The 24,581-nt window shown below is 59.4% G+C and overlaps 1 protein-coding gene across 2 annotated transcripts in view; it reads right to left on the bottom strand.

Moving 5' to 3' along the window:
- Positions 1-1,116: 1,116 nt before the first annotated feature.
- The window catches only part of VIPR1 (vasoactive intestinal peptide receptor 1), a 40,282-nt gene continuing 16,817 nt past the window's right edge, over positions 1,117-24,581 (bottom strand). The window contains exons 3-14 of one of the 2 annotated variants that reach the window (XM_055136256.1): positions 23,202-23,309; positions 16,665-16,765; positions 15,558-15,661; positions 15,205-15,334; positions 11,933-12,086; positions 11,388-11,448; positions 11,154-11,220; positions 10,745-10,836; positions 10,128-10,213; positions 7,928-8,163; positions 7,653-7,694; positions 1,117-6,232 (exon numbers count right to left, since the gene is read on the bottom strand). In XM_055136256.1, the coding sequence (XP_054992231.1) occupies positions 6,044-6,232; positions 7,653-7,694; positions 7,928-8,163; positions 10,128-10,213; positions 10,745-10,836; positions 11,154-11,220; positions 11,388-11,448; positions 11,933-12,086; positions 15,205-15,334; positions 15,558-15,661; positions 16,665-16,765; positions 23,202-23,309 (1,370 nt within the window). In that variant the 3' untranslated portion in view covers positions 1,117-6,043. The remainder of the gene's footprint in view (positions 6,233-7,652; positions 7,695-7,927; positions 8,164-10,127; positions 10,214-10,744; positions 10,837-11,153; positions 11,221-11,387; positions 11,449-11,932; positions 12,087-15,204; positions 15,335-15,557; positions 15,662-16,664; positions 16,766-23,201; positions 23,310-24,581) is intronic. The other variant, XM_055136257.1, reaches the window with a different exon arrangement.

Here is a 24,581-nt window from a genome sequence, read left to right as displayed (position 1 = left end):
CAAATCCTTATCTCGGTCTGGGCCTGCAGGCCACTCAGGAGGCTTGCGGGCGAGCAGTGACTCATGGGCAGCTGGCATCCTGACCCGACCACTTCTCTGCAGGTCAGAGGGCTACTTGGTTCTGGTTCCCTTCCTGGAACCCCCTTCCTGATCTGGCTCTGCGGTAGGAAGACGGGGGCAGCAAATCCCAGTGCAGAGGAAGGTGGAGGCTGTTGTCCCAGCAGTGTGGTGGCCCGGGAGACAGGAGTCTACAATTGCTGGGCTTGGTGTTCCGTCCACTCTCCGGTTGCCGGCTTCACGGAGGCAGCCCGGGAACACTGGCAATAATCTGCCAGGGGGCCGCTGGCACTCCATGGCCATGAAAGGGGAGAGGAGAGCCCCAACTTCTACGCCTCCCCATCTTTCCACAGCTCATCCCACTCTGAACCCCAGAGTACCTTCCCTTTCCTGAACCGTGAGAGCTTCGGCTCCGTCACCACCACGGTGGGTCTCCTGCCCTACCAGGCTGCGGTGCAGGGAAGCGGGAGGGCCTCTGTCTACACAGAGACACAGCCCGAAGTAGACGGGGAATCCCATTCTGGTGGGATTTGCCTGCTCAGCAGCTGCCCCTTCCTCGTAGGGGGTGGGGCCTTCCAGGAAGGCTGGTGTGGAGGGAGCCGAGCCGCCCTGCTGCTGAAGGGGGCTGTGTGGGAAGGAAATACTGGCTGTGAGTGCAGGGTGGTCTGTGAGATCATATGCTTGGGGGCGGTGGTCGCTATCTTGCAATCACAAGGAGAGACGTCTCCGCTGACAAGATCCGACATCCCGAGGATGGCAGAGTGGACAGACTTAAAAGACGGAGGTATTTCAAGGTTGACATGGTTGAGCCCCTGAATGAAGCCTGGAGCTATCTACTTTTAGTTGGCCTGGGGAATCCCTTCCCTCAGAGCCACCCAGAAACGGGCCCAGGCAGAGCTCGTCAAATGTTTCTTGTGTATTGACCTACTGGGACTCAGCACTGCTGGCACCCCTGGCCAGCTTGGTCCTCCCCACACCCCTAGGCTGGGTCTCCGGGGAGGCAAGCGAGCTGCTTGTCTCATACACAAAACTGGAGGGGATTGCAAAGAGACCCGGCCGTCAGGAGATATGAATTTTAATGCAAGATTAAGTCAAAACAAATGCAGAAAAATACGTAATGAACACAACATCAAAACATTTATATAGATGAAAGCGTCAGCGTTGGGAGTCTCCATTCCTGGGTGTCACGTGCGCCTCAGTCTGAGATGGGTCTTGGGTTCTCTTTCCTCTGGACAAATCTATGTTTTTTTTTCTCTCTCCTGCCTCTAAATAAAACTATTTTTTTTATTTAGAGAATAACGCATTTCTTGTTTTGCGTCATAAAATTAGAGAAAGAGCAGACATTGTAGCTGTGCGTGCTCTTTTGTGTCCCCACGGGCCACTTCCAGTGACTCTCGCCTTTGCCGATACGTCCCAGGTAGCAGGACTCGGGGGTTTTGAGAAGTCAGGGCCAGCATGCCGATGACCTGCTGCACATTCTAGGCAAGTCCTTTCTCTTCTCTGGACTCTGATCGGCCCATCTGTCCTGGGCTGGAGCCGGGGCATTGTGGTCCTCCTCGTCCCCGTGGCCTGCTGAGGTCCTGTCCCTCTTGGAGGAAGTCTCCAAAGGCCATCAACTTGTGCCTATTAATATCCCTGCTGTGGCCTCTGCAGGGTGTTTAATGACTGCCAGCTGTGGGCCGCCCCCCCCCAGAAGGGAAAGCAGTTCCTGTTCCCCCTGGGGGGCCGGGCAGGCTCACTGCTCCCCTAGAGCAGACCGGGCGAGCGGTGGAAATGGAGGTCCCCCGCCGCCACTCCTTATGCCATCTGAGGCCGGCATGCCAGCAGGGGCCGCCTGGGTGCAGGGTCCCTGCTCAGCCCCCTGTGGGGTGGCCCTGGTCTCCCTGACCCCTTGCCTGGGCTTTACCACCTTCAATCCCACTTGCCCAGGAGCCTCGAGTGCCTCATGTTCAGCATGTCCCAAACGTGCTCCTCATCGCCTCAAAACTGCCTCTTCCCGTGCCTTCACCTGAGGGGTGGGCAGCAGCCAAGCCGAGCCTCTTCCTGGGGCCCCTCTAGGCCCCCAGCCTTCACCCTCTGCATGCCCTTGGTGTCATTTGAGACACCTCCCCCGGGCTTCTGGTGCCAGGGGTCCCTGCATCTCCTCACTTGGATTCGGGGCACCTTATGCTCCCTTGAGACCTGGACACCACATGTGGGCACTGCCGGAAAGGTAGTGCTATGCCCTGAGGTAGCAGGAATGGAGCCCCGGGGGCCTCTGCTAGGCGGAAACAGGCTGGGGTGGCATCTCTGTGCCAGGAGGGTCCTTGTCCTCGTGTCCCAGGATCTGCCCACCTGCGTCTTCTGGACTCCAGGATGGGAGTGAGCTTAGTGCATGGCTAGGGACAGTCCAACCCAGGGTCACAGCGGGGACCAGAACCAGGGTCGTGATGAGCCACAGGCTGTCGCTGGGGTTACCCTCTCCTGTCCCTTGTACTGGCCCTAAATGGAGCTGCGGACTGTCTGGTGTCTCGGCTACAATGCCTGAGGCCACCCTGCTGCAGTACTCCAATTGCCCACCAGGTGGCGAGAGCGATGAGTCACTCCGGCCTGCAAAGGGCTCTTAGGGGCGTCTTAGGGGCTGGAGGGAAGTGGGGAAGGGGAGAAATTCTTCTCCTGCTCATCTCCGCTCCTGCCCCACTCATTGGAGCCCCCCAGGGCAGCCCCAGGCCTCTGCCTTCCCATCATTATTGTGTCTTCTCCTCCTTCTGGAATGCCCACCACTTCCTTTTGCCCTCCTTCCACTTGGCAGGGCTGGTCCACTCTGCCCTCCCTTTCTGCAGCCCCGTCTTAGATCACTTTGTTACATTCAGTGCTCCTCTACCGGACTCTCCAACCCAGAAACCATGACTCACTCACGAGGGGTCGCAGGCCATGGCAGTGAGTGAACGGGCTGCCAAGCCCCCAGGAGTCTCTGAGCTGGGAGCCCCCAATTTCTGTTCCTCTCTCCCTCTTCTCTTCCTCCATAACCCTCCTGCATGCACCTCTCATCTCTCCGTTCTCTGAGCCCCAACTCCACACATCCTCCTTCTCTGCATGCCCTCCGGATGGCGCGGGGCTCCTTGCTCGCAGCTGCTCTGTCCTCTCCATGGCAGAGGACTCTGGGCAACCCGCTCATTAGCCACCCAAGCCCTTACTACGAGCTTCATCACCCAGATTGTGCAGGTGGGGAAACAGAGGCTCAGAGAGGGGCAGGGACCTCTTCATGACCTCGGAGAAAGGTAGAGAGATAGTGTGGTGGGTACGGTATTTGCCTTGTACATAACCGAAGTGGGTTAGATCCCTCACACTCCCTATGGTCCCCCCCACTGGGCTTTGCCAGGAGTGATACCCGAGTGCAGAGCCAGGAGCACTGCTGGGTGTGGCCAAAATCTCAGGAGGAGGGAAATGAGAGAGAAAGAGGGAGGGGGGGACGGAGAGGGAGGGAGAGAGGGAGAGGGAGAGGAGGGTAAGCGAGAGAAGAAAAGAAAGGGGGGAGAGAGAGAGATAGATAGAGAGGAGAGGAGAGGGAGAGGGCTGGCCTAATCCAGTGAGAAGGACACGGTCCCCCATCTCTCATCCCTCAAGTCTTGGAGTATCAGGGATGCCAGACTCAGAAAATGACAAAGCCCCTGCAACCTCACCCCCAGACCAGTTTCCACCCCTCTCTCAGGCAGACCTGGAATGCTCAAGGCCAGCTCTGGCTCACTGTGGACTTTCTCCTCCACTGACCAGGCCCGGGCTGCTGTGGGGCATGAACCAATGGAGAGTGGGCTCCTCCTGGGGGCGCTGGCCCCCCACCCAGGATCACATCTCCCTCTACTGTCCAGTCCACTCTGCACTGGGGCCTCTGCGGGCGCCAGGGTTGGCTGCCACTTGACTATAGGCTCGTTTGAGCCTGGCTACAGAGGGGACCTTCCCTGCTCGTCATCCCAGGCTGCTTCCGGCCAGCCTGGCAAACTCAAGTGGGCCCACAGCGTGTCCAATTTCTGAGTTTTCTGGCAGAGGAGCCCCAGAGCACCTCTGAGGGCTTGGGGCAACATCCCTGACCTCCTGAAGTCAGCTGTTTTGTCTTCCTGCCTCTGTGTCTAAAACCTTCTATTAGGCCTATTGTCTCCACTCACTTATTTTTGTAACATAAAGTCTCTGCCTCCCCCTCAGCTGAAGGCTGGGCAGTGCCAGCCAGCATAGCCACCTCACCCCCGTGGGCCCGTGTGGAGGAAGATGTGGGTCTGTGAGATACCTCCAGGGCCCTAGTCTGGGCACGCGTATGCACAGCGCCAGCAATGCCTTGTTCTGACCAGCGACCAGAACCGCCTGCTCCGGGCCAGTGTGGGCTGTGAGCACTCGCTGAGGATCTGGTGAAATCTAATTTGATTTTTTTTTCTCTTCTTGCTTGGGGCCTTACTCCTGGCTCTATGGTCGGAGCATAAGGCCAGAGCTTCACCCGCTGTCCTATCTGCAGAGCCCTGACCTGGTGTGGCTTTATGCCCCTCTATGGACAGGGCCAGTAGAAGACCCTGAGTACTCTATGTCCCTCAGTGCCGGACCCCCAGCTCATGCCGGAGGAACGGTCACAGCAACTTCACCTTGATGTTTCAGATCCTTCGATGGCCTTCCAGAAGGCGGAAGCTGGTCCCCATTGTAGGTCCCAGGGGAAGATGCACACCAGGGACACCAGCTCAGCCCAAACCAGCCCAAGCGTTTGTTTATTGTGGCGTGAGCCTGGAGGCGGTCCTGCAGGGGTGCGGTGGGGTGGTGAGGGTTGGGCTGGGGTGGTGGGGGTTGGGCTGGGGTGGGGACAAAGCCTCCAGGCTGCGGGGGCACTGGGCAGGCACCGGAAGCTGTGCCCACCAGGCTGGCGTCCAGGTGACAGGTGGGCTGGAGGCCTCCTCAGCCACACTCCAGGGGTGGGGTGGGGTGGGAGGGGGCGCACAGGGAGCAACAACAGTGTCAGCGGGGAGCAACCCCCTCCCTAAGGACCCATTGGTTAGGACATACAAAAGGTTCTGAGTCTGTGCTTCTTCTGCCCCCATCAGCCAGATGAGGGTTCACATCGTGTCTGTGTGCCAAGGCGAGGTTTATGCCCATTCTCTGCACGAGCACCTTGCTGGCTGCTGTGGGGGACCCATGGGTGAGTAGTCCAGGCCTGGCTCTCATAGCGGGTGGGCTGTGAGGAGACCCCTCCCCCCCAGCAGCTGGGCTGGTGGAGCTGGCGCAGTGTCTTCTAGGGCCTCCAGCCATCCTGGGAGCACTCCCCAGGATGTGCTCTCCGTCGGCGGGGACTGGAAGATGCCCAGTCACACCTGTGATCTGCAACGAGGGGGGGGGGCGGGGGGTGGAGGGGTGGTTCCGAGTGGGAGACTTGCCTCCAGCAAGGATTGCTCCGGGAGGAAGGGACACGCAGCGTGGAACCCTAGGCACTGTCATGGTGGCAGGGGGTGAGCTTTCGGGCAAGCCCTGGCCCCCTCGGATCACACTCTGCTCCTGCGCACAGTGCTTGGGTGGAGCGGCGGCCTCCTCCCTCGGGCTGGGACACACAGACGGAGGGGCAGAGTCCGGTCGGTGGTGCAGATTTCTCGCTCTCCACGGACGGAGGCCGGGCTCGGGGGCCCAAGCCCGATTTGTCCTGTGTTTGGGCCACAGCCAGTGGTGCTCAGGGGCTACTCCCGGCTTGGGGGTGCCTCCGCTCCACGCAGAGCCCAGGATCGAATCTGGGCCTCCCGCGTGCAAAGCCGGTCCATCAGCCTCGGAGCTAACTGACCAGCTTGTCCTGGCCTCGGGTAGGAGCGCTCAGCACTGGCCCACGTCTTCTCCACGCCTGTCCCCGCGCGGGCAGGCGCGAAGGCAGCGTCCTCCGGGACCCTCCGGACGGGGCCAGGGCCGCGGCTGACTGTGTTCCCGGACTGGGTGGGTAGCTGGGTGTGGGTGGACACGGGGCCGCGCTGGGCTCCTGCGCGCCTGGTGCTCAGACCACGGAGACCTCGGCCTGGAAGCTGGAGGAGCGCCGGGCGTCGGGGCTGACGCGGGTCAGCATGGACACCTGCGTGCTGCACGTGGCGTTGCTGCTGCTGCCCGCGTGCTGGTAGCGGGGGGCCAGTCCCAGGATGCCCTGCAGGTGCCAGCGCCGCCACTTCCTCCGCAGCTCCCCTTGCACCTGGGAGAAGGGAGCACCGTCGGGCCCGCCCCCGCAGGGCCGCCTCGGCCACTGATTGGGCTGCTCTCCGGTTAGCGTGAAGAGCCGTCCAATCATAGTCTATACCCAGAGCCTGCGCAGAGACCCGATGGGGGTGGGGGGGAGAGGAGGGAGAAGAGTGAGGGGTAGAGGGGAGGAAGAGGAGGGAAGGGGGGGCTAAGAGAGGGAGGGAGGGGGAGAGAGAGAGAGAGAGGCTCCTAGGGGGAGGGAGGGGGGAAGTGAGGGGAAGGAAAGAGAGAGAGGGGCAAGGAAGAAGAGTCTGGAGGGGAGGGAGGGGTGACAGAGGAGAGGAAGAGGGGGAAGAGAGAGGGACGGACAAAGGGAGAGGGAGAGAGGAGGGAGAGAAGGGACAGGGAGAGAGAAAGGGAGAGGGGCTCTGAGGGGAGGAAAGGAGGAGGCAAGGGGAAAGGAAGGAAGAGAGAAGGGCAGGGAGGAAGAGAAGGGAGGGGAGGGAGGGGTGACAGAGAGGCAGAGGAAGAGGGGGGAGAGTGAGGGAGGGAGCAGCGAGAAGAGGGAGAGTGAGGGTGAGGGAGGGGAGAGAGCGCAGGGGCAGGGAGAGAGAGGGAGAGGGAGAGCTAGAGGGAGAGAGAGAGCAAGAGCGAGAGCGCACAGAGCATCGAATGCAGCCTAGGGAGGGAGAGGGATGCTCCCTAGGGGTGTCTGTATCCCGGTTCTGAATCCTGCCTTCTGATTGGGTTTTCAAGCTTTGCTTTGTAACCAGTGCTCCCCAGTAACTCAGCCCTCACTGGCCGCCTCCACCCATGCACATGGCCACTAAATGCGTCACCTCAGACTCTGGGGGAGTCTTCTTAAAAACTAGGATTATAGCTTTTAGTTAAGAAAAGAATTTTCTTAAAATGATTCAACACTTTTGCGATGGACCCAGAAGTGATTTTTGGGAGGCGGGGGCGGGGAGTGGTGCTTAGTCCACGCTGGTGATGCTCGGGGCTTACTACTGGCTATGTGCGCAGGGATCACCGCTGACAGGCTCAGGGGACCCTATGTGGTGCCGTGGCTTTAACACTGGTCAGCCGCCTGCAAGTCAATACTATCTGGCTCTAAGAAGTGAATATTCTTTTTTTTTTTCTTTTTGGGTCACACCCAGCTGTGTACAGGGGTTACTCCTGACTCTGCACTCAGGAATCACCCCTGGCGGTGCTCGGGGGACCATATGGGATGCTGGGAATCGAACCTGGGTTGGCCGAGTGCAAGGCAAACGCCCTACCCGCTGTGCTATGACTCCAGCCCCTAGTGAATGTCCTTAAGATGGGAGGTGAGCTAAGCCACTGAGGCCACTCCCAGAGCAGCCAGCTCTGACCGGAGCACGATTCTGTTCCCCGGACCCCAGCTCTCTGGTGGTGTGTGCGGGGAAGAGACTTACCTCGCCGTTGAGGAAGCAGTAGAGGATGGCCACCACAAAGCCCTGGGGAGGAGGGAGCACGCGAGATGAGCTGGGCAGACCCCCTGAGCCCTCCGTCCACCCCAGCCTCACCCTGCCGCTCAGTTCCCCTGATTAAGCAACGGGTGAAACCCACAGCACGGCTTAATCAATATGGACTACAATGGGAAAACTGGAAGCTGGTGGCACCGGGCCAAGTTCCCACGGTGGAATTCCACCAGGGCCAGAGAACTCCGCCTTCCATCCCCGGTGCGTACCTGGAAGGACCCCATGACGAGCTCAAAGACCATTTTCACCTCGGGCTTAAAGTCGTCAGGGAAGAAGGCGAACATGATGTAGTGCACTCCAAACAGGGGGATGAGCAGAAGCGTGGACTTGGCCAGTCTCCTGGGGGCAGGGAAGAGCAGACGATGGGGGCGGGGCCCACAGATGTGGCTACCACAGGGCCCAGCCTGGGTTCTGGTGGGGGATACAGAAAATGGGACCCTGGGGGCTGGAGAGAGGATGCAGGGGTTAAGGTATGTGCTTTGTGTGCAGCCGGCCCCGTTCCACCCCCCAGCACCACAAGTTCTCCTCTGAGCCCCACCAGGAGTGAGCCCTCAGCACAGAGCCCGGAGTAAGCCCTGAGCACTGCCAAGTGTGAACCTCCCTAAACAAACAAGAAAAAAAAAGGGAAAAGTGGGATTCTGAATCAATCTGTTGTCAATCTGTTGGACGGGCTGTGACTTGGGTAAACAGCCCGCACCCCTGCACCCCTGCCTCCAGGCCTCCTACCTGCAGGGCAGCACAAGAAAGAAATCTCTTGGTTCTCACCCCCAGGAGGAGCGTGTAAAGGCCATTGCTGAACCCCAGGGAGGCTCCCCCTACTGGTATTTCAGGGGCAGTGGCAGCTGCTGGGGAGATGTTCTTGGGCAGCAGAAGATACTGGCGCCCCTCTCCTGGTCTCAGACACCCCCCGCCCCCCCCACAACCTGCTCAGTTAGGGAGCCGAGCCTTGCTGTGGACGCAGAAGGGTGCCGTGTGCCGCCAAGCGCAGCCATCTGCCAGAGACCAGTCTCCACCAGACGGAGGGGGTCTGGGAGGGAAGTCTCCGTAACTGGGCACTGACCTCAGCTGTCCAGGGCCGCCGGGGAGGATGGCAGGTGCTCGAGCTTCGAGACTGTGGCCCCCCTTTTCCAGGAGGTGCCACCTGTCCTGGGTCCCATCCCCCCTCCTCTGCCTCTCCACATCCACCCACACCCCCAGCACGGTCTGAGCACCCGCTGCCTGCCTCATCACCAGCACGTGCATGCGTGCCGTGCGTGCTTGCAAGCTACTCCCCCCTACCCCCATCATCCTAAGGGACTCCCCTCTTTCCCGGTCAGGCCCACTCTGGTGCTGGTCTCCCCAGTTATGTCTGCAGAGCAGGTCCAGGCAGTGTGAAACAGGGGTCCCTGGCTTGGGCAGGTCTGTGGGGCAGTGGGGTGGGGAGGGGTCTCTGCACCTGTGACTCTGGCTGTGGCATTGGGCATTCGGTCCAGGGGAGTCCTACCCCGGGCCTGAGGCCCTCCAGCCAACTAGGAGCAGAGAAGCCAGCCTCGCCCTGACCAATCCTTTCGGGTCCTGTTTCCCCCCCGCCCTGCCCCCATCCGGAGTGCAGCCCGCCCCTCCTGGGCTGCCAACCCATCCCCGGACAGATGGCGGCTTCCTTTCAGTCGGAGGCTTGTGGGGAGGTGGAGAGTGAGAACTGACAGTCCTTCCTGGGGGAGCTCCGTTTCCCAGCCCCTCTGCCCGCCGACAGCTGCTCGGGTTCCCACACAGACCCATGACCACCTCCCTCGGCCTCTGATTCTGGCTCCTCTGAGTGGCCCTTTTGAGCAGTGGCAGACAAGGTCGTGAGGGCCAGGGAGAGGGTGCCCGGGCCCTCCGGCAGCCCCCCGCGGGGCCTCCCCGCCTGCAACAGGGAGGAAAGCGCTGCTGCCCACACACACCCAGCGGGAGACAGCGCTGCCGCCCGGAACGTGAGTCTTAGTGGCATCAGGGAGCCTCGCTGGATCCAGAATAGAATCCTAAATCCAGCGCTCGTGACTTTCTCGCCAGGAACCCGAGACCCGCAGCACAGAAGACCCAAAGGGGAGCTAAGCCAGGGAGAAGAGTCTGGAATCTTAGGGGAGCCCTCCAGGGGAGCAGCTGAGGCTTCTCTGCAGCACTGGTAGCTGATGGGCACCCAGGGGTGGGCACGCACACCTGCTCCCTCACGGCCACTGTCTTTGGTCTCTTGGTGGCACTCATGAAAGTCGGCCTGTCTCTGTAAGCACAGGGCACAAACCGCCCACTTTTCTCTGTCCCATGGACACTGTCCCTTTTTTTCGGGGGGGGGGGCACATCCGGCTGTGCTCACTCCAGGTGGGGCTGGGGGACCACGTGCGATGCTGGCAGTCAAACCCAGGCTGGCCGCATGCAGAGCAAGTGGCCTACCCGCTGCATTATCGCTCTGGCCCCTGGACACTGTGTCTGGCCGTTTCTGTGGTGATGGGCTTCTGGTGGGCTTCCAGAGGGAGGCCCTGAGGAGGGAATGCAGGTGGAATCTGTCAGCGGGGGTCAGTTTATAGGAGATGGCGTGGGTGAAATGAGACGGCGCATGGATTCCCCTTAGATACGCCCAACATGTTAGACGCTAGCACCGCGGGGGACACCCGGGCTGCTATGTGGCTGCCTCCTTGGCAGACAGGGGGCTTCACTAGGGCATGTGTCTCCCGTGCACGTGTGCCCCTTGTCCGTGCCAGGCACATGTAAACAAGACCAGGCTTGGCTGCTCGCTCCTCCAGCTCCCCAGCTTGGCAGCTGACTCCTGACTGGGTCTGATCAACTTCTGGGTGCGGCCCAGTGGGAGACGGAGCAGGCACGCCTGGCAAGAGTGCGGGGGTGGTGGTGGTGGGGGGTGACACTCACATGCCGGTCCAGGGCACGGGGTGAAGGGTGAAGGGCAAGGTTACTTCTGGATGACTCTGGCAGTTTAAGGGGATGTGCAAGGGGGATGACTTGAGTACGAGGAGTGAGGGGTGTGTGTGGGGTGTCACGGAGCCCCTACTCACGAGTACGGGCTGCTGTTGCTCTTCATAACTTCTGGGGGCCGGAGTTTCTGAACTAGGATTCGGATGATGCAAATGAAGAGGATGAAGTTCACCTGGTGGGAAGGGCCGAGGTCAGCGGTCAGGGTGGCGAGAAGGGGGTGCCAGCGCCCTGGGCTGAGGCCCAAGGACCTCACGTCCTTCCCGCTCCCCTTGCTCTCCCCTGTGGGGGCTCCTGAATGGGAAACTCGCCTTCACACCCGCTCCGTGTCTCCTGATGGGGACGGGGGCAGGGAAGGGCGCGCTTCAGGGCTTGGGAAGTGTAGGGTTTAGTTCTGACAGAGACCCTGGTTTCCGGTGGGGCCCGAGGGCAGGCAGCTCCCCAACCCGGGCCTCAGTTTCCCCATTTTTCAGGGGTAGGAGGAGACCTTACCAAGATGGAGGCGAGGATGGGGGCCTTTATGATCCACCACAGTGGAGAGTCGATGGTGTCCCAGCATCTGGGCAGAGCAAAGGGGTGTGTGGGAGAGAGAGAGGCTTAGAAACCTTGGGAGCCCACGGGCCCCAACTCTGTTCTCTCAGTTCCCCTCCTCCCACCCAGAGGGCTTAACCCCGAGCGATGGAGGCCAGTGGGGGTGGGCGGTGGGGTGGGGGAGTGGCAGCTTACCCATAATTCTCAAAATGGATCCTGACGATGGTCCATATCATGGTGAATGTGCTGGGTACCCCTGGGAGGGCCAAAGGAGGAGGGCAGAGGGGCGGGAGGGGGAGATGTAGGAGAAAGAACCAGAAAGAGAGAGGGGGGGAGAGAAAAAGGTGGGTTTCCAGGGCCGCCACGTACAGCTGCATAGTTTGTTCACTGGGCGGAGATGCTCTGCTCAGAGAGGCCTGTGTTCACGGGACGGGAGAGGCTGGGGCTAATCTTGACAGGGGCACTTTCTAGCCCTGTCTCTGAGGGGCTGCGGGGTGGTGGTGGGAACGAAAGTCTGCACTTAAGAGCTTGTGCCGGTCACAGGTCAGCCCTAGGTGGGCAGAGCCATCAACCGGGCATACACGCCCTGGGGTGAGACATCTGGGGGACCTTCATCAACCCTTAGCCGGACAGGACCTGCAGAACCCCGGCAGCAGGCCGGGCGGGACCCCTCCCTCTAGTGAGCTCCTCAGGGCTTGTCCCCTCGGTCCCCCGCCTGGCAGCCCTCCCAGGCTCCATACCCCAGCCGATGAGTATGTACCCCCAGAAGTACTTCCGCTCGGAGAAGAAGGAGACGGCAAGCAGGGTGTACAGGTAGAGGCCCTCCACCAGCAGCCAGAAGTAGTTGGCCATGACACAGTACTGGAACAGGACCACGGCTGCTTTACAGCCCACCTGCGGGGGAGGAGCAGAGAGGGGGTCACCGCCCGCTCACATCCCCGAGTTGACAGACAGGGCTGCTGTGGTTCAGCTGACTTAATTTCCGTTGTTTTTTTTCCTCGCCCCTTAAAATAGTACTCAGTGGTCTTCACGTGGCTCCTGACTTTAGACCCTCTGCTGTTTTGTGATAAGTGCCTGTGATTTTAATGATCCGCCCATCAGTTTATTAACTGCCTGGCTTCCTGTCTCTATGTGTACCACCTACCCATCCAACCATCGTCCCAATCTGCCCATTTATCAGTTGATTTCCCCACTCCCTAGACAACCGCGAGGCACACTCATCTGTCATCTACTCATCTTCCCATCCATGCATCCACTCATTAGTCTTCTTGTGCATCTACCTACAGAGCCGCCACACGCACTGAAACCCTGCTTGGCCACCTACTCACCAATCTGCTCTTCTACCCACCAACCCCGGGACCACTACTTACCCCATCTTCCTACCTAATTCGTCTGTCTCCCACCGACCCGGTCATCCACACGCTCACTCATAACACCACCACCACCGGTCTACCGCCCCTACACCTCCTCATTCGTCTATTCCGATCACGACTAAGTGGGACGGGAAAGGTATGGGGGTACTCTTGCTTGAGCTTGCAGGAGTTCCCTGAACATGTTGGGATGTAGGTCGTGGGCTACGGAGTGGGGTCCAGAGGGAAGAGGAGAGAGAGGGACTGAGAAGACAGCAGAGAAGGGGGAAGTAGAAATGAGGAAAAAGACAATAGAGGATAGATGGCCACACCTCCTGGGGGCCAGAGGATGGCCACACCTCCTGGGGGGCCAGAGGATGGCCACACCTCCTGGGGGGTCAGAGGATGGTCAGGCCTCCTGGGGGGATCAGAGGATGGCCACACCTCCTGGGGGGTCAGAGGATGGCCATACCTCCTGGGGGGTCAGAGGATGGCCACACCTCCTGGGGTCAGAGGATGGCCACACCTCCTGGGGGGTCAGAGGATGGCCATTCCTCCTGGGGGTCAGAGGATGGCCACACTTCCTGGGAGGTCAGAGGATGGCCAGACTTTCTGGGGGTCAGAGGATGGCCACACTTCCTGGGGGTCAGAGGATGGCCATTCCTCCTGGGGGTCAGAGGAAAAGTGGTTGCCCAGATGGGTGAAGGCCACAGAGCCATGGAGACATCTAGGTAGGGCACCAGGCGCTCAGGGTTGGTGACCCACCTGCATGATTGGAAAGCCAGTGTTAGATGGAGCCCAGCTACTTCTGAGCCAGCATGATGCTACCTCCCTCCTCCAGGAAGTCCCCCAGTTCCCACTGTACCCAGAACCTGGGTTCCACCCTTCCTCCCCATGCGCATCACGCTTCGGATATCCTCAAAGATTTAAAGAACAGCCGACCCTCTTCTCCCCTTGGCAGGGAAGCCCTTCCTTGGGTTTCATGTCAATTCCCTCAGTGACAGGCTTCCACAACTCCCTCCACTCCCCCTTTGCTTTATCGCAAGAATAACTTGGCTCTTTAGCGGGACAATTATCAGTGCTTCTCTGGGCCAGAGACAGGCTTCACAGAGCTGCTAATGAATGGGGAAGCCTGTCTCCACAATTATCCTTAACAAATGAGCTGGAGGCGGCAGGCTGCTCTCCAGCTGTCGCTCACAGGACTGTCTGACTAGGGGTGTGTGTGTGTGTGTGTATCTGTACATGTCTGTGTGTATCTGTGTGTGTGTCTTTGTGTGTCTCTGTGTGTCTTTGTGTGCATGTGTGTCTTTGTGTGTCTGTGTGTGTATGTCTGTGTGTGTGAGTGTATGTGTCTCTGTGTGTGTGTCTGTATGTGTCTGTAAGTGCGTGTCTGTGTCTCTGTGTCTTTGTGTCTGTGTGTATGTGTGTGAGTGTATGTGTGTCTGTATGTGTCTGTAAGTTCGTGTCTGTGTGTCTGTGTCTTTGTGTCTGTGTGTATGTGTGTGAGTGTATGTGTCTCTGTGTGTTTGTATGTGTCTGTGCGTGTGTGTCTGTGTGTTTGTGTGTGTCTATGCATGAGTGTATGTGTCTCTGTGTGTGTCTGCATGTGTTTGTATGTGTGTGTCTGTGTGTTTGTGTGTCCATGTGTGTCCCTCTGTGTGTCTTTGTGTGTGTCTGTGTGTCTGTGTGTATATCTGTGTGTTAGTGTATGTGTCTCTGTGTGTGTCTGTATGTGTCTGTGTATGTCTGTGTGTGTCTTTGTGTGTGAGTCTGTGTGTATATCTGTGTGTCTCTGTGTCTTTGTCTGTGTGTGTGTCTCTATGTGTCTTTGTGTCTGTGTGTCCTCAGAGGGGCTCAGAAGGGCGAGAGGGGCTCCTGGGGCATGAGGGGTGGGGTCCCTCCCCCTGTCAAGATGCCTGACATTCCATCATGGCATGGCATGCTTTGGGGAGAAGGTCCTGCTGACCCCTGAAATAGGGCATTGCCTCTGGGGCCATGGAGAAAACCATGGGCCGCTGACCACAAGGAATGGTTGGGAACCAGCACTGGTTCTCAGCCCTCAGGCCAAGTTTGGGGGCGCTCAGTGAGGACCTCCCCCACCACACTCGCAGCCACATGACCAGCCCTTGGTGATGGGCAACAAATTCCTTCCACGCTTGCTCCCTCTCCCTCCCAGGGAAGGCGCAGAGCGCGCTGGAGGAGCAGCGGAGGGAAGTGGGCATGCTTCAACCGACTCCAGATGGCAGGGGCCAGGGGACGCGTGCAGGCCGGGCAGCCCTGGGGAACAGCCTGGGTAGACAGATGGCAGACAGTCCTTGTGCAGATGGGGAAATGGAGGCAGGGGCTCCCTTGGCTCACAAGGGCAGTCAGCAGCAGACACGGGCCGGGGCCTCTGGGTTCTGGCTCTGACCTGGAAGTAATCTCGATGCTACCAAGAAGCAGGGCTGTGACTGAGCAGGAGCAGGTCCACGAGGGCCCAAGTGGCCGGGCACCCGCTCCTGGGTGAGAGAGGAGGGGGTGGGGGTAGGAGGAGTTGCAGGGAGCACAGGAAAGGGTTTGTCCCTCCCTGGAAAGAGAGTGGGGTGTGAGCAGGAGAGAGCCAGGGGCTGCAGGAGAAGAAGAGGGAGCCCGCAGGGGAGAGAGGAGGGCCGGGACGTCCTCACCGAGCCCTCGCAGTGGTCCGTCTGGCCGCTGTCGAAGAGGGCGAAGTCTTTGATGAAGACGGCCACAGCCCTCAGGATGAAGGAGATGAAGAGGTGCATGTGGATGTAGTTCCGCGTGCAGTGCAGCTTCCTGCGGGAGGCGGGCGGGGCTGGGTGGGGGGCTGACAGGGGCTCTGCCTGTGCCCCAGTGACCCTTCTGCGCAAGGACAGCTGAGCTCTGGGTGTGGCCCCCTGAAGGGACCTGCCCCCCCACAACCTGGCTGCCCAGGGCCGGTGACCCGGAAGGGGACTCTCTGCTGATGCGGGTGGCAGTGGAGGGAGGCAGGGCTCTCCTGGGCAGGGCTGGACCTCACCTGAACAGGGTCAAGATGGTCATGGCGATCACGAGGGCGGCCAGGGACAGGCTGTAACCGACGGTGTAGCCGGTCTTCACCGAGCTGTAGAACACGGTCTGGTGCTGCTTAGACGGGGTGCAGGCTTGTGGGGACTCGCCTAGGAGGCGCTGGCAGGAGTGGGGTCCCCTGCACCCCCAGCCTCCCCACCGCTGCCTTGGCAGAAGAGGAGGCTGGCACCCAGGCTCCAGGAGTGGCCGCTTGGAGGGGTCACCACAGAGGGGGAAGGTCTGCACCCCAGGGGGGAAGGGGTTGGACTCAGACCCCCACCATCACCTGTGCCTTAATGAATGGGGGGTGCCAGCGGGGGAGAGACGCCCTCACACCCATCCCTTGGGGTGCCTCTGCATTCTCCACTGTGTGCCTGGCGCCCCCTTGGAGCCAACCCTGAGGGCTCAGACACCCTTGGGGGTCTGGACGCCCCTCAGCCCCTGCAGTGGGTCCTGGGGCACAGTGCAGGGAAGGCAGAAGCTCTGGGAATACAGCCCTGGATCTGGGGCAGCAGGATGAAGGTGGCCTGGCTCTGGGGCATGGACAGGACAAAGCTAGAAGCTGAGGGTTTCCTGCTGGGGCTCCCAAGTCCTCCTGCAAGCAGAGTCACATTCCCTGTGCAGAGCAGGGGACAAGGGGGAGGAAGGGGCACCGGGACACCCCGCTGGGGGCCAAAGGACTCCGAGGGCCTCTGGGGAAATGAGGTCTTTTGGGGAGGGGCCCAAGAGGGCCTCTGGGGTAGGACACCTACAGGACACCTCCCAGATGCATCTACAAGCCCAGACCCTGCCCCCCCGCCCCCCGCACCCCTCCTGGCTCCTGGACCCATATCTGACAGTGGCAGCCCAGTGCAGCCTGCTGGAGCGGCAGACACCTGTCCCGGGCACAGGGACCCCAGCGGGGAGTCCTCAGGAACGCCCCTCCTGTACCTGGATAACCCCCCCAGAAGTATAGGCCTAGAGAGGAAGGCGGGCTGGGGAGGGCAGACCCCGGCCAGGCGGCTCCCCCCGACTGTGGAGGGAGAGAGGGGGAGCAGCCATGGCACTGTGGGAAGGGGCAAGGGAAACCAAGGCCCACCTCGTCCAGATCCCTGTCCTCCAAGCCACAGGCCTCGGGGTAGGGACCGGGCTCCAGGTCCGCCCAGCCCTTGTCGGTACAGGTGCGGCTCACGTTGCGGCCTGGGTGGGGTTGGGGTGGGGGCAGAGAGAAGAAAGGTTGAGTCTGGGGGTAGACCCGGGGCTCGGCCGCCCTAAGGCTCAGTTAGTTCTACTCCCATCACCAGGCTTTGGTCTCAGCACCCGGCCATCATGGGGGAACCTGGGGCAAGCAGAGCCCCCCTCCAGGGGACCCCTGATACAAATGGCAGAGCAGCCACTCCTGGGCCCTGGTCTGAGTCTGACAGCCCAGTGCAATCTGAACCCAGATCCCTGCCACCCACAGCTGAGCACAGAACTATCTGACCCAGGCAGGAACCAGCTGCGGACCCTGGTCCCAGGCACAGGAGCTGGTGTGCCGACGGGTGCAGCCACGCCCTGTAGCAGGGCTGAGGGTCCAGGCCAGCTCTGCCCTCCCTGTGGGCCTCACCGCATCTGCTGGTATGGTGGAGGGGCTCAGGTGTGCTGCTGAAGGGACTAAAGAGGCAGCAGCAGAGACAGAGAGAGTTCAAAGGGCTACAGCGCACGGCCCCATGTTCAGTCCCCGGCACCACTGCCAGGTCCCGAGCACTGAGCCTTAAAGCCCTCACAGACAGGTCATATATTGCTGGGTGGGACCCCCAGATTCTCCAAGCATTGCTTGGCATCCCCCTCAACCCTCACCATGACACAAAAATGACAGGTAGATAGGTAGGGTTGGGATTGGAGGTCGCTGATAAGGATGCAGATCCGAAACCCCCATGAGTGCAGAAGCCGGGGACAGCGGGGTGGAGGGGGGTGGGCAGGGGATCCTCGCAGGGGAGCCTGGAAAAGCATCTAAGTTGAGCTGCAGATACCTCAGACATTCACTGCCTCTAGGAGTCTCAAACAAAAGGACAGATCACTGGGGGGTGAGTGTGAGGTGAGAGATCTCCCCAGCCACTGGATCCTGGGGACTGTTTCCAGGAGGAAGGAGGGCCTAGAGGGGAAACGGGGAGGCAGCCCTCCCAATCCCAGGACGGTCTGGAGAAAGCCAGCCCGCAGGGTGGGGAGAGGGAGCAGGACCGGAAGGGACGGCAGAGGAAGCGAGCGGGGGAGAGAGGAGCACAGCCGGGAGGGGAAGGGAAAGACAGGGAGGAAGATGGGGGCTGGGTGGGGGCTGGGGAGGGAAGCAGGAAAAGAGACAAGGAAGGAGATGAGGAAGAGGTGAGAAAGGAGATGGGTCCTGAAACCCCCCCGTCCCAGCATCTGCCGTCCGGCACCACCACCCTCTTCCCTGTCACTGCGTCCCCATCCCCATTATTATCACCAGCACTGCCATCCATGTCATCTCTGTCACCACCTGCTCACCACCACCACGGCCACAAGCTCCATGGAATCTATCCCCACCAGCACTACCAGCAGCACCGTCATCACCAGTTTCACCACTGTCAACTCTGTCACCACCATCACCAGGACCCCCACTGTCACCAGCTCCACCATCACTGTCAGCGTTGTCACCAGCACCAACCAGTACATCTCTATCATCACCATCACCAACCATCATTGTAACCAGCACAATCTCTGTGTGTGTGTGTGTGTGTGTGTGTGTGTGTGTGTGTTTTAGTACCAATAAGGACTGGAGCGACAGCACAGAGGGTAGCAGGTAGGGCGTTTGCCTTGCACACGGCCAACCCGGGTTCAATTTCTCCGTCCCTCTCAGAGAGTCTGGCAAGCTACTGAGAGTATCCCGCCTGCACGGCAGAGCCTGGCAAGCTACCCGGGGCGTATTCAATATGCCAAAAACAGTAACAACAAATCTCACAATGGAGACGTTATTGATGCCCGCTTGAGCAAATCGATGAACAATGGGACGACAGTGCTACAGTACCAGAAAGTTTTTATTTATTTATTGTATTTCCCCAAGGTACAGAAAGGGAATGGGAAAAGAATCAGCATGTATGTGGCAAAATGATTGCAACGGAGAAAGGAAATCGATACAGCAAAATTAATTATCATATAAACATTCCCCAAGGATGGGGTCGCCAAAGCCCATGGGCTCCAGTCTCCTGCAGTTCAGGGACAAGAAAAGGGGGTCAGGGAATGAGCAGACAGGTCCGTGCTTCCCCACTCTCCCGACCTCCCTCCCCATAAACTCAAGATCTCACAGGAGGCTTTGTCTTTCAGCAGTCCACATGGAGTCACATTCGTCTGGCTGCTATTAAGCAAGCCTGTGGCCACTCTGTTGTCACCAGCACTACCATCATCACCATCACGGTAACCAGCATCACTGTAATCATCGCCAGCACGGCCAGCACCAGTACCACCTTATCACCATCAGACCACCCGTCCGTCTAGCATCACCATCGCTAGCTTCATCACAGCCAGACGTGTGAAGGCCCTTTCATGGGATGGTGCTCACAGCCGGCGCTGTCATGGAAGTCCCTTCACCCACACAATGGCAAGGGTGTCCCACGTCCCTGTAGAGAAGTGGGGTTCCAAGAGGGAGGCCACTTGCCTGGGATCACACAGAGAGAGCAAGTCTAGAGCGGGGAGGTGCCCTGAGTCTCCCCGGCTAACCTAGGCTCCCCTGTGCACTGAGGTCACCCGGAACTAGTTGAAGTATCCAGGGTCAGAACCACAGAGGGCCAAGCTGCCCTGAGCTCCAACAGGGTCCCTGTGCGTGGGTGTTTCCTAGGTGCCACCACTGCCGTGTGCTTGGAACGTAGTGGGGGATTTCCCTACTTGTTCTCTCTAAATCCTCCTGCCACCCTTTGAGAGAGGTTCGTATCACCCTACTTTGGTGAAGAATCGAGGGGCAGTTAGGGTAGGAGGAAGGAATAGTTTGGGGCTGATTTATTTTTTTTTGTGTTTTGGATCTTGAGCCACACCCAGCGGCACCCATGGCTTGCTTCTGGCTCTGCATTTGGGGATCACTCCTGGTGGGGCTCAGGACCCTGTGGGCTGCCAGGGATCAAAGCCAGCAAACCCAGGCCTGCCCTGGCCAAGGCAGGGGCCCTACCTGCTGTACTATCTCTCCGCAGGGGGACTGACCTCTGTCCTGCGCTGGGCAGAATGGAGCACGGGCTGGCCACTTCGCTGCCTTGGCAGCCCTTTTCTGCATAGTTTCAGCTGTGCAGCTGCCCGGGGGCCCCAGGACGGAGAAAGGGTCTCCTCACTGCCCCAGCTCAACCCATTCTCATTTCTCTACTGCAGCAGGTGCCACCAGCCCCTCCCAAACTTCAAGCCCACTTCAGGCCCGACCTAAGGAGCTCCCCAGGCCAAGTCCCTTCCTCTCCCTAGATGCTGCGGGACCAGCCCCCCCCCCAGGCTGGGCAAGCAGGGAGAGAAGACGAACTAAACCCATTGTCCAGAGGCGGACACTCAGGCTTGCCTCGCCTTGCTCCAGGGCTGCAGGGGCCACGTCCACAGCTGCGTCTCACAGCGTCAGCCTGAGCTGAGTGCGGGAGCCGTGTTCACAGCCTGCCCAGGTGTAGACGCCAGGGTATAAGCGCTGCAAGGCTTGGCTGCGATCAGGACCTATCAGCCGTCTCGCTGCAGCGTGAGGCGTGGAGGGCGGCATGCCCGTGGTCAGAGCGACGAGGCGGTGGGCTGGGGTGCAGACACGCGGCCCCTTGATTCCAGATCTCCCAGGGCTCCCAGCACTGACTAATGGGGCCCCCCTGCCCCCCCAGGGCCCTGGATGCCCTGTTAATTCCCACTTGTCTCTGCCAGTTGCCCAGGAAAAGACACTCCTGTTCCTTTCCAGTTTCTGCCCTTTACCCAGGCTCTATTTTCGCACCCTCATTATTCAGAGCTGAGGCCGCTGGGCAGTGAGTAAACAGCGCAGTGGAGGCTGTCTCTGGCCGGGCACTGACCTCCCGGGCAGTGTGTGGGGAGGTGGGCGCTGGGGAGAAGCGGCCTGCTCCCCGCCCCCCTCTATACCCCCTCCCCCTCCCCCCGGGAGAAGGCTGCCTCTCGTTCATCTATCTGCACCAAGGCACCCAGCGGGTCCCGACGAGCCTGGCAGCCTCGGGTGAGGCAGATGGTGGGTTGGAATCCAGGTTCTCAAGTAAAGATGACGACGACGCTGCCTTGACAATCCCAGAGCAGGGGCAGAGGGATGAGGCAGCGGGGGAAGGCAATTAGCAGAGTTAAGGAGGAGGAGCTCAATTAGCAGGCTTGGGGTGGGGGCGGGGCAGGAAGCTCTGAGCTGTGGGAGGAGGGCCACCCGGCCCATCCACCAGGTTCTGGGTCCCCCAATCCAGAAGGGTTGGGCTAGCCTGTGACTGCATACCACCCCCTCCCCCCACCCCCTCGTTACCACGCTGAGTAACCAAATAGTCAACCCTGGGGAGCAAAACTGGCTTAAATCAAAAGACCACTGGCGCCTCCCCTTCTTGGATCCAATTTACGAACAGAGAAACTGGGCCAGAGAGGGAAAAAGGCCGCCTGGAGTGAGACCCCAGAGAGTCCTGCTGCTTCCTCTCTGAATCCTGTCTGGTGTTTGGGCCTCACCCGGTGGTGCTCAGGCAGGGCTTACTCCCGGCTCTGTGCTCAGGAGTGACCCCTGGCGGTGCTGGGCGGACCACGTGTGCCGAGGATGGGATTACTTACTGCATGTGTGGGAGGGAGATATTTTAAGAATTATTAGTAGTATAATAATCTGTGACATTCTTCTTGTTGGAGAGCGTTGGCAAGAAATAAAAATAATAACAGGTTTAGGTTTAACAGGGACCAGGGGGGTTGTTTGGGGCAATTCTTTCCATCAGGAGCTGTGTGTAGAGCCTGCTGTGTCCGCAGGTGGGTCCCTCACCTCGTGTCTGGCTCTCCAGGCCTCCCCTGTGAATCCTTGTCTCCATCCTCCATCCCACCTGGCCCTGACCCCTCTTCCCTGGCGCCTCTGTCGTCCTGACTCTGCCTGCTTTCCCCTTCCTCAGCCCACACCCGCTCTTTCCTCCTCGCAGGTCGTCACACCTAGACCTGAGGGGTGTGTGGGGCATACCTCATTCCTCCCCTTCCCCCAAGCATGCACCCCCTCACCTCCCCTCCGCCGTGCTCTCTGCCTTCATCCCCTCTCACCTGCCTGAGAATGGGGCCTGCCTGTTTGCAGACTCCAGACCAGAGCCCTCCATCAGGGACGGGGTCACCCTGCTGACGAGGGGTAGAGGGGGTTCACGTGGCCCCTCTTCAGCAAACTGAGAACAGCTGACAGCTGTCACCCCTCTTCCTCCCCCCAAGACTTCTTTTTTTTTTTTTTTTGCTTTTTGGGTCACACTCAGCGATGCACAGGGGTTACTCTGGCTCTGCACTCAGGAATTACCCCTGGCGGTGCTCAGGGGACCATATGGGATGCTGGGAATTGAACCCAAATCAGCTGCGTGCAAGGCAAATGCCCTCCCCGCTGTGCTATTGCTCCAGCCCCAGCCTCCCAAGACTTCTTGGTGCGAAAAGATGCCAAGCTTTCAGGACCCCAGTGAGCTCTGGTCCCCACCCACCCAGGGCTGCTCGTCCCCACGCTGCCTATGTGCCAGCCACTCTGGTCCCCATGGACTTTCTTCCTTTTCCCCATTTTTCTCCTTTACAGGAACCACCCCGGCAGTGCTCGAGGGCCCAGGACACTCCTGGGAGATGGAACTTGGGGCCTTGCATGTGCCCACTCTGTGGTGGTCCCCCCAGCCGCCAGCCCCCACACACTGAGTGTCGTTGCATGCTCATCCCATCTCTCAAGGGGACCCTCTCTGGGGTGCTCGCCTTAACCCCCAGGGGCCTTATGAGCACGCTCCAGAAGCATCACCCTCCTGCCCCCCAGGAGCCATCTGCTTTAGGTGTACCCCACTCCCTCTGGGCCCTTCCAGCACGCCTCACCAGTCCTGATGCTTCCTGGCTGAGTCTCGCCCACTCATGTCAGCTCGCCAGGGCAGGCCGGAGGTTGGCTTCCGCTCCCTGCCTCCTCTCTGCCTTTGTCATGAGGGTGCCTCTCACTCCCAAACATCTTCACTGTGTGCGTGCACTCTCTCTCTCTCTCTCTCTTTCTCTCTCACACACGGTACCTATTGAAGGACTCCGCAGTTACAGGCCCACTCCTTTTCTACCCCAGATGGGGACATGTGTGCCTTCAAGCAGAACCGGACAAGGAGGGCAGTGATTTGGTGACAGCCCAAGAGGTCAGTGTCTCCAGGCAGTGAAAGGCTCAATCAAGAACATCTCAGGACAACAGGAACACACGGCAGCCATAATTTCATCCATTTATCTTTCAGTCAATCAGTTATCATTTGCTGAGCAAATATTTGGCGAGTCCTTCCCACACACTTATCTTTACGTGAAAAGAGAATCAAATCCCCTGAGTGCTTCCCAGACCCAGCACCCATACGTGCACTCCCTCAGGAAGCTCCCCGGGATTGCTTCCACCCCTTTTACCACTTTCTCCCGCTTCCCTCTCTAGCGTCCCCACTCCAGCCAGGCCCTCCGGCTCCCCACGTCTTTGGCCCAGGACTCTTACCTTCAATGGAGGAGAAGATTTTAAAGATGGGGGGGCAGGGCAAGACAACCACTTGGCTCCGGGGGGTGGCTGGCCAGCAGGTGAGATTGTCCCACATCTTGCCGCAGCCTAGAAGTAAAATCAGAGGGCCCTGGGTTAGCAAGGGCCAGGGGTCCACAGACACTCTCCCCCTCCCTCCCCAGGGTCTGCTCCGAGGGTGCCGGGAGGAAGGAAGGAGACAGGAAGCTCCCTGCCTTTTTTTTTTTTCCTTTGCCCGCTTTCTGGATCACACCCAGCAATGCTCAGGGGTTACTCCTGGTTCTGCAGTTAGGAATTACTCCTGGCGGTGCTGGGGGACCATATGGGATGCCGGGGATTGAACCCGGGTCAGCCACATGCAAGGCAAAAGCCCTACCCACTGTACTATCGCTCCAGCCCTGCTCCCTGCTTCTTAGGAGAGTAGTGCAGGGGAAGGTTTTGTTTGTTTCAGGGATGGGGGCGGGGCGGTCCTCACCCTGACCTGTAGGACTTCAGAGGAGCCTGTGGGTCTCCATGAGGGGGACCTTTGGCCATGACCAGAACCTAGACAGAACTGTTTTCCAAACAGGAGGGACGCATGGTGCAGCTGTGTCAGACACAGAGTTTCCAGGAATGCCGCCACTCCACACCAAGGAAGGGATGTGTTTCCTGGTGCCCTGGAGCTTCTGAAGAGTTGGCAGGACCAGAGATACTGTGTGCTTGACCCGATTGATCCCTGGCACCCCCTGGCATCCTGAGCATCACTGGGTGTGATCCTGGAAGCCTTTTGGGCACTGCTGGGGTGACCCTGGTGAACCCCAATACCTCAGAACCCCAACACCACATCCTCATGCGCTAAGACTGAACTACCATCCGGCTGGCTGAGTATTGGAGCAGCCCTGGATGAACTGGTTAGTATCACAGAAAACTCCCATGTTCTACCTGAGTCTGGGGTTCCACCTGCCCGTATCACCGACACTCAGACTTCTCTGATGTCCAGAATATAACACACACACACACACACACACACACACACACACACACACAGTTGGGCTGGGGTTATCCCTGGCTCTGTGCTCAGGTGTCACTCCTGGCAGGCTTAGGGGACGCTGGGATGCTAGGGATAGAAACCCGGGTTCACTCAGTGTCAGGCAGGTGCCTTACCTGCTGTACTATCTCTCTGGCCCCTGACGCTCAGGATTTTTAAGCACAACTGCTGGCTCCATCTTACCTCTTAGTATGGTCACACCTACCTGTATAACTAGTCTTTGATTCTGGGGAGAAAAAGACTTCCCTTTTATCTATTTTATGTTATAGCTGGAATATCATTAAAAAAATAAAGGGACATGGGGCTAAGTGCAAGGTCTGCATGGCTCTGACCTT

The sequence above is a fragment of the Sorex araneus genome, chromosome 4 (genome assembly GCF_027595985.1).
Source record: "Sorex araneus isolate mSorAra2 chromosome 4, mSorAra2.pri, whole genome shotgun sequence".
In the NCBI taxonomy this organism is placed as follows: Eukaryota; Metazoa; Chordata; class Mammalia; order Eulipotyphla; family Soricidae; genus Sorex; species Sorex araneus.
The sequence above is the reverse complement of the archived record's forward strand: the minus strand, read 5'-3'. Positions and strand labels throughout refer to the sequence as shown.